At 43.3% G+C, this 9,643-nt stretch overlaps 1 protein-coding gene across 1 annotated transcript in view; it reads left to right on the top strand.

Annotated features, from left to right (window-relative positions):
* Window positions 1-9,643, top strand: part of LOC121699041 (interleukin-1 receptor accessory protein-like 1-B) — a 257,928-nt gene that overhangs the window by 245,395 nt on the left and 2,890 nt on the right. The window contains 1 exon segment of the mRNA XM_042081640.1: window positions 3,758-3,767. Within this exon segment, the coding sequence (XP_041937574.1) occupies window positions 3,758-3,767 (10 nt within the window).

The following is a 9,643-nucleotide window of genomic DNA, read 5'->3' as shown; positions in this document are numbered from 1 at the left end:
AATTTAAGATTAAAAAAATTGCAAAGTATTTTTAATGTTTCTGTCAAAGTCTTAAATCATGCTTAGGTGTGGGAGGGAGAATATATATTTGTGTTGCAAGGACATTTTTCCCATGATGAAGGTGTCATTTCTGAGTGTGCATAGCTAGATATGTATTCAATTTATAATATAAATATCTATCTATATATATGAATATATATATATATTTACAAACACATTTCACAATGGAAGAAAGTGCTTATCATTACTGAAAACACAATTTTGAATAGTTTTCTTCATCACTTACTGCATATGAAAACCTGTTGACCTCCGCTTAGTGCCTCCCTGCTACTCCATAGAGAGCGCCACCTGCCGGATAGGGGTGGCACTGCATCAGATATGCACTCTTTCACTTCCTGTCTAGAAGAGTTGGGTACTGCCATGACAACACTTCCTCCTACCTTCCTCTTTTCTGTGTCAAGGTCCGGCCTCCATTTGCTGGTGTGCTCTGTCGTTCCACACAGGTTTGGAAGCAAAGTCGAGCAGGAGGGAAGGAGTTGTTCATTACTTCTCTTTACTTGTGCAGTGCGATGAAAACATTACCCCGAGCATATCGGATCACCCCAGGGTAAAACAAAAATCACATTGGTAAAAACAGGGAATGAAACATAAATATTTTGTTGTGAATCAATCATGACAAGACATTGCCTTCTCTCCTATCCCGAGGCTTTGTAGGAATACCATGTCAATCAAAAATTCAGTTCAAGCCATGATAAATCACCCTTCTGACTCAATCATACAGCAGCTGTATGAAGGACAGACATGGTCCTGAAATAAGTGAAACCAAAGCTCGTGTCCAATGCTAAGGGCAGTATTTCCTTTTTTAATCAGTCTATTCTGATATATTCGGGGTACTGCTTGATTGGGGCGAGGTAGCAAGATGAAATTCTTCTGTTGTTCTCTCCAAGGGCAGCATGAGGGTATTGCCTCTGGACCCTCTACAAGAAATTAAGGGGTTCTTTTGTATTCTTTTAAATGACAAAATCTGAGTTGTGGAAGGACAGACTTTATGCAAAATGTTGTGTCCCCTTCCCTTCCCTTCTTTAGGCAGGATGTGAAAGACACACACACACACACACACCCACATATATATACACACATACCACTCAAAAAGGAGTTATACGCCAACACTCTGCCCTTGGACACCATTTCATTTTAACAAGTTCCTTTACTGAGTTTCGACATTTGTAGATGTCTAAGGTTCTCAAAAAAATTCTGTTTTTTATTTTTACTGTGGAGGCGTTCGGTGTTCCATGGAGATACAGAGTCCTTACATGTCAAACTTTGTCCAGTCTGAAGTCGCAGAAGCCACTAGTGCAGCATGGGCCGAACGGGAATCCAAGAAGGAACCAGTCAGAATCTTTCTTTTTTTTTCTTTTTGCATTTCTCTCTTTTTGGTTTTCTTGTATTCTATGACATTGTGTATATAAATTGAAAAATCGTAATAAGATGAAGACAATCTAGCCACATTCATAAAACCAATGTTTGCATTTTCCAAGTGAGTGGCAAATTGTTTTATGAACATTTATAATAATATTGATGATTTCAAAAAAAAAATAATGATGATAATAATAATATATAGCACAGAATAATTTCAGGCACTTTCACAGTTCTGAGACTAAAGATTTAGGTTCCGTTTGTCTCTCCTGTTTTGGATTCTTCTCTTTTTTTATTCTGTACCTGCAATGTTAATTGAAGAGATACTATTATTAATAATAATAAAAAATACACATTTAATAATTGTTCTTCACACTGCCCTAACTATATTCTGACATTAAAATAATAGCTATGAAAGGATGACCAAATGGTGGAATGACATTTAGATCAGTGATGTTGCCAAAGCTTTATGATCTTCATCTGTCTCTCTTTCACTCTCTCACTCTCTCACACGCACACACACACACACACAGCATGTTTGTCGACCCCTAATGACTATCACAATATTTACTCTCATAACTGCCACACTCTTCAACATTATCATGTTCCTGTTGTCCCTGTGGGGTGCCTCTTTTAGAACAAAGCCCCTTTAGTCTGTCTATGACTGTGGCTCCAATGAAGCTGTCCAAATGGAATACAGTTAAGATAGCTAAGACCATATTAGTGCTTTCTAGAGTATGATGCTCTAGAACCCTTTAGAACCTCTTTTGAAGTGCCTTTGAACCTGTAAGACATACAGCACAGACAGACGAAATGATTTCATAGGACCTCTTACCAAATCTAATGTATTCTACTGTACAGATACCCACGTTATCTGCCTCAAGCCTGTTGAACCCTTGACCTTGGTACAGCAGAGCACCAAGGGTATCTGTTTTATCTACAGCAGCTTGCCACACAAAGGCTCACTTAACATCCACAACAGCCGGCGCGTGAGGAGGTGCCGCAGCAGGCTGCGGGAAGCACCGCAGTGCCCTCACCAACCACCGGCACCGTCTCAGCGCTGCCGCAGTGAGCTGTGGGCAAAATGTCTCGGATGCAGGCACCAGCTAGCTGAGAGGCCCACCCACCGACTCGGAGATCCCTCCGCCGTCTCCCGTCCTGTCAGCTACACAGCCAGGCCTGCCTCCCTGCCATGCGCACAAACACACACACACACACACACACACACACACACACACACACAAGCACAAGCACACACACGCTCAGAGCCCCAGCTGGCCAGTCTCATCTTGGGCTCCCTCACGCCTGTTACGTTTCTTAAGCTTATACTCACTCACTCTTTCTCTCTCTCTCTCTCTCTCTCTCTCTCTCTCTCTCTCTCTCTCTCTCTCTCTCTCTCCATCTCTCTCTCCGTGTGTTTCAATCACTCATGTCTCTCTTCTTCTTTTTCTCTGCATCTCTTCACACAGGCCCCTAAAATAGAAGAGAGAGAGAGAGAGAGAAGGGAGGGGGGAGTACCGTTGCCACCGCCTCTGTTTGGCTTACTGCCTGTTGCCATGGTGACAATTTCCTTGCATCTGAAAAGTGAGAAGATCTAGAGTGTGCGTGTGTGTGTGTGTGTTTTGGAGGAGAGGATTGGAGGGGGGGGGGGGTCTTGAGAGAAATGGAGTTGAGTTTTAAAAAAAACGATTTGGGATTCAGCAGGCACGGGTGAGTTGTGTGGATGAGGGTGAGGGAAGTGGGTTGAGAAAAGGGGAGATGCAGGGGCGAATTAAGATGCAGAAATGAGGCTGAGCGGAAAATATCTGACCCATCAAAAATCCATCGACTGTGCTGCAAAAAATAGAGAGAGAAAGTGTGTGTGTATCTGTGTATCTGTTTGTCCAATGTTTGTGTAGGCTACATGTGTGTGTGTGTGTGTGTGTGTGCGGCGTGTTTGTGTGTGTGTGTGCGCGCGCGTGTGTGTGTGTGTGTGTGTGTGTGTGTGTGTGTGTGTTTGCCTTGTTTGCCTCGCTCGGAAGAATGCTGACCAAAAGGTAATCCTCCCTTTCAGGCCTAATTAAGATAATTGTGTTCCAGCCTTATACTGATCACTATCTAGAAACAGTTAAAGCCAATACATGGCCCGTTAATTCCCTGATGATGGAAGCAAATCAGGGCCAGTGCATACACACAGAGACCTGTGCAGGCATGCGGCATACACAGCAAAGCCTTCCACAGCTTACACGGTCCCAGGGAGGTCACTTTGTGGGGAGGAAGTTTTCTGTCTTGCTTCCACTTTTTCGGCTTTGTTTCTGCGGTGTGCGGTGTGGTGTGGTGTGGTGGGAATGTTTGTGCACAGTCCAAAACACGTGTGGAATATCTGGCCAGTGCTGCTGCAAAAAAAAAAAAGACTCTCCCCTAGACCAGGGAGCGAGTCACTCAAATGGTCAGCAAATGATTGAATTGCAGCGTGTTGCGGCTGTATATGTGTGTGCCACTGGGCTCTGCGAGAAAGCCCTTGTTTATGACTGTGGGGTGAATTGCTGACGAGGCTCAGCTCTCCCACTCTCTCTCTCTCTCTCTCTCTCTCTCTCTCTCTCTCTCTCTCTCTCTCTCTCCTCTTTCTCTCTCTCTCTCTGCTGTCTTGCGGTCTCTCAGTGCCCAATAACTCAGCACACTGCTGTAAAACCCGAAGACAACAATCAATACAACTCCTTATTCTGCTCTGCATCCGAGGGCGACGGACACTGAATCAACCTACGCCCCCCGGCTCATTCGCAGCAGGTGAGTCAATCCTTCATAAAACAGCCCGCTGCCCACAAAACCTCGCGTTCAGATTCCCGCGCTCACCGACGCGCACGACACTGGCCCCCAAAGACAGAGAAATTATAGGACGACCGAGCCGAGCGAGAAGGTCAGCTTCAAAGTGAACGTGAACAGAGAGGAAGTACAGCACCTCCTCTGCCATCTCTTCATCTCTTCTTCTTCTTATCATCCTCTGCTTCTTCTTCACCTTCTTCTTCTTCTTCTTCTTCTTCTTCTTCTTCTTATTATTATTATTATTTTTCTTCTTCTTCTTCTTCTTCTTCTTCTTCTTCTTCTTCTTCTCACTGTCACTCCCCGTGAGCAATTAAAGTTCATTTCTCCCGTCTGCTCTGGCCGTCATCGTATGATGGCTAAATATGGCAGCGCTACAGTGCCTGCGTCTTTGCCACTCGTCTCCAGATGTTTTTCATTTGAGATAAAGCAACACCATCTGCTGCGGAGTTTTTTCCCAGTCATCTTTTTCTATTTTTTTCCCCTCCACTCCCCTCCTACCCCCACCCTTCCACTCCCCTCCTACCCCCACCCTTCCACTCCCCTCCTACCCCCACCCTTCCACTCCCCTCCTACCCCCACCCTTCCCCTTCTCCAGCTCTCGTTGTATATTCTCTTCAAATAAAATCATCTCCACTTCATTAGGACGTGGCACCTTAATGAGGCCTCAGCCAGACAGACATGAGAGGAGACTACATTGTTACATTAAGCTCTGCTTCCACCAAGCACACACTCTTTTAAGTGACATTACTCCGTCTGTCAATTACCCACACATTTGGTCCCTGTAACCACTGTGTGTGTGTGTGTGTGTGTGTCCGTGCGTGCGTGCGTGCGTGCGTGCATGTGTGTGTGTGTGCGTGAGTGCGTGAGTGTGTGTGTGTCTGTGCATGTGTGCGTGCATGCATGTGTGTGTGTGTGACAGAGAGAGAGAGAGAGAGAGAGAGAGAGAGAGAGAGAGAGAGAGAGAGAGTCTGTTTTTGTATGAGAGAGTCTGTGTTTGTATGTCTGTGTGTATTAGCCTGGTCAACACTTGGGGTGATTTCTAGTAAAATCTTGTCTCCAATCTTTACTTACAATTTACTGCTGTATCTCAATCAGCTCTGGTGTAACTTTTAAAATGAGGGAGCCAGACAGACCATTCAGTTTGATGAACATTGAAATGACTCATTGATTCCATTATTGTATTTTGCAGTTGATAGCACAAAGTGCAGTTCCAGCATGTGTTGTAGTAGCGGCATGTGGTCTCATAAGTCAAGTGATTAATCATAGCTTGCATATTTTTAATGCCATACTCATTGGTGTATAGGTTGTTGGGTGTGCAACATTGCCACATAAACATTCACCCACACAAGCAGTATGCTCTTTCTCTCTCTCTCTCTCTCTCTCTCTCTCTCTCTCTCTCTCTCTCTCTCTCTCTCACACTCTCACAGACACCAGGGTTGTGCACAATTCGAATTGCAATTCTGCTTCCTGTTTGCTACCTCAACTGAAATGCAAGTGAAATTCAAGAATTTAATTGGAATTTAAGAGCCAGTTTCAATTCAATTCTGGAATTTTGCACAAGCCTGACAGACACACACACACACACTCTCTCTCACACACACATAATACACACACATTTGTCAAGTCAAAATCCTGAATACCAAAACGCACTCTTCGCCAATCTTCCTGGACCTAAGCCCTAAATGTGACTCTCCATGGGCAAAGCAGTGCTTTTCTTCCACTGCACTATGTCAATAACATCTAAATCTGCCTTTTAGATAGAGTGAGCAGTTGAAGCATGCACCGTTATGTAATTCACTGTGAAACACTGCCATCTACTGGCTGTGCTGAGAAATCTATCAGCACATCGGACTAACCCTTCATTAAAGATGGGAAGTGCAAAAGAGCAACGAAACAAAGAGAGTATTCAGCAAATGTTTTGCCAGTCACAGTGGACCTCCAGTAAAATGTTATTGCTCTCTCTCTCTCTCTCTCACACACACACACACACACACACACACACACACACAAATACAAATACAATACAAAGTTACTGGGCCTATTAAGGGGACACTGACACTTCAGTAAATAAATAAATAAATAAATAAATAAATAACATCTGACAAAGCCAAATTGTAAAGGGAATGAATATTTGTTATTCACTAAACTCAGGGGGCATTCAAGATGCAGTGCTGGACTGTCTGAGGCAGCAACCATTACAAACTGGGCTCTGGTGTCTGCTTGCATTTTATAGCTGTGCTTGTTGAATCTAGTCTCCTTAATGGTTTGTTTGGATGATCCCTGAGAGCAGTTTAGAAGTGAATTTGTTGTATGTTTTCCTTGTGTATACAGTGATGAGTGTGTGTGTGTGTGTGTGTGTGTGTGTATGTGTGTGTGTGTGTGTGTGTGTGTGTATGCATGTATGTGTGAACAAAGTCGCTCTGATGCTTGGCTCTGTAAGGAGCCACCCACCCACACTTCCCTGTTACAATGGCGGTGTCAAATAACACACGTGAAAGAAAGAAGGAAAGATGGCATGCAGCGCACCTTCAGAGCATCCCGCTCTCACACCCCCATCTCCCACCTCATTCCCCCCTTACCCACTTCCACTGATTGCCAATTAAGGTCACTCTCCTGTCTCTGAACGGCGCGGCGGAAGCCGCCGGTAATTGTGATATTTTTTCTCAACTATTGGTCCCAGAGCGGTCCATGTGCCTCCCTTGTTAGATTGATGATGTTTGATATTTAGATGAAAAGAGATGAAGAAAAATATGTGGTTCGTTCTCAGTGGTTTCCGGAACATTCACAATTTTCTTAAAGGTCACAAAGAGTGGAAGGCTTAAGAATTGGTGGCATGTGACGACAGATGTGTCGCTGAGGAGGAGGTTGTCAATCATCTTTGCCAGTGTTAAGCTGTAGTTAATTTTATGTGTTCATCTCTAGAGATGTGGTCAGTAAAGGCTTCAGAAATGTCATTGTTTTATCTCACTTCCAGCACATGTTTATTAAAATAAAATATAAAATGGGAAATGACATGCAAGATAACTAAAATGTCAATAAAAATAATTAGGTTAGAACATATATTTTCTAACTGTCTCAGGATTGCATTCTTTCTACTTTTTATTGTTATTCTGTCCTTTTTTCATCATCAATGTTAAAGAAAATAAAATATATAACTGAGGTGACATCTCCTGAGTTTGAGGTCTGCATCAAGCAGAAGTGGTGAGAGGGGATTTACCAGAGGTTGAGAGGGACACTATCTGTATAGACCTCGGCCAGGCAATGTAGAGAACATGAGCAGTAGCCACTAAGTCTTGTCAAATTGTCAATGTGTCAACATGTCAAAAGCAGGTTGTGCACTGGCATTTGCAAAACGACAGTCTGATTAATTGTTCACAAATGATGAGACATGCTCAAGAGCTTGAGAGAGTTCAGAGAACCTCACAGATAAGAGTCTGTTATACGACAAAAGCATGAACTAATTATGTCATAATGAACAAATTAACATAATCTGTTGGAGATATCATTTCAGACCCAAGCAGCACGTTTATAGGTAGAAAGTTCATTGAGGTTATTGTGTGATGTATGTTCATTATCTATGTTGCTACAGAAACAAATGACCTCAGAGTAAAGAAGAAAAGACAAACATTCTACTCAGATTTGTGACGACAAAAGCACGTACACAATATTTGCGTTCAGGGAAAAAAATGCAGTCCAAACAACAGTGGTTAAGAACATCAAGAAGCAACAGTATCCACCTCATCTCATATTCATGGCTTATTTTATCGCAAAGAGATTTAGACGTTTAATTACTAGTCAACAAGCCCTCTGTTTAAAAAGCAATGTTTATATTTGCTAATATGGCATCAGAAAGCTTTCGCAACATAAATAATGGCACGGCGTCTCCCTTGACGTACAGTGGGGCCCCATCAATACTGATGGTCTCTGGCATGGCTCCTCTTGATGCGGCGTGGAGTCTCCAGTGCGACAGGCAGCGTGCTGGCAGACGCGCAGTACGGCTCTGAGACAGCTGTGGTTTTATTAGCATGGAGTGGAATAATTAACTCGTTATTATCTTTGCCAATTAAGGGCTTAATTGGAAAGAAAATGGGGCTCATCGAGAGGGAGGCGGTGGCGAAGTAGACGCACAAAAATAAATAAAACAGGAGGAGAAGTGTCCCTCCTGTGTGTGTGTATGTGTGTGTGTGTGTGCGTGCGTGCGTGTGTGCGTGTACTGTACTGTACGTGTGCTTCATTTCATATCGAACATCTATCTGGGATAACTGATCAAAATCTGGCTCCTCATCAGATTCTATCTCACATAGCTTAAGTGGTACAACATGGTGCTAACAATGCCAAATCATCAGCACAATTAAAAAACATACGCTAAGTATTTATCACAATCCGTACTTCCCCCGCGCGCCCTTGTCTAAATCAGGCATATCCTCCATAATAGGTGTTAAGACATTTAAACACTCACCAGAGCAAAAGACGTCGAATGAGAGGGAGAACGTCAAATGAATATTGAAAAATACTTTCAACACAAGCTTGGACTGACTCAACTAAGTGGTGGAATATACTCATCTGTACCAAACTGCAACATGCGGCAGCAGGCATTAGTCAGAGCTTATTTAATTGACCCTGGGATAGATTTGCATCATGTCTCATGCTACCTTCACACTGGGAACCCTTCTGTTGAAGAGTGTTTTCGAATGAGAGTGAGAGAGAGAGAGAGAGAGTAAGATGAGTGAGAGAGACAAACTCAGTCTAATTGAATTATACCTCAGTGGAATGACATAACCTGCCAAGAGTACCTGGTGGCATATCCGTCCAATTACGACATCCACAGACAGCAGGCTATATGAGCTGCTCTCTGACAAAAGCATCATGCCAGAAAACAGTTTCATCCATCTCCACTTGCTGTGTGCTTCTTCCTCTTCTCTTCTCTTCTCTTCTCTTCTCTTCTCCTGTGCTTGTTGTCCTTGTATTTTTGATAGGGAGATGGTGATATATTGACCGCTGAATATTTGGTGCACAAATTGGTGCTGCAATTTGACAATGCACCCAGCCAGCAATATCACAAAGCAATCTACCTGTACGACACATAATAGAAACCCCGGGGGGTTGGAAACAGCAGAACAGCAGAGGCCTGAAACACCATCTGCTGCAAGATGGAGCAGATACAAGATTTGGATGAACTGCTCGACTGAACAAGAGGTCTTGTGATTCAATGGCACACACACACTTGAATATCAGTCACGATACCAGGGAAAATAAGACACTGTGGAAAAAATGTCATCAAGATGTGCTTCACAAGTATTCATTGATTGTGCGTATATGAGAGACTATCAACAGCAAGAGTTGGTATTGGGACAGATTTCAACAGTGGAGCTATCATCAGCTACATAGACGGATTATGAACTTTTGGGCCTCTGGGCACAGATGT

Source organism: Alosa sapidissima, chromosome 23 (assembly GCF_018492685.1).
Source record: "Alosa sapidissima isolate fAloSap1 chromosome 23, fAloSap1.pri, whole genome shotgun sequence".
In the NCBI taxonomy this organism is placed as follows: Eukaryota; Metazoa; Chordata; class Actinopteri; order Clupeiformes; family Clupeidae; genus Alosa; species Alosa sapidissima.
This window is presented reverse-complemented; position numbering and strand designations above follow the sequence as displayed.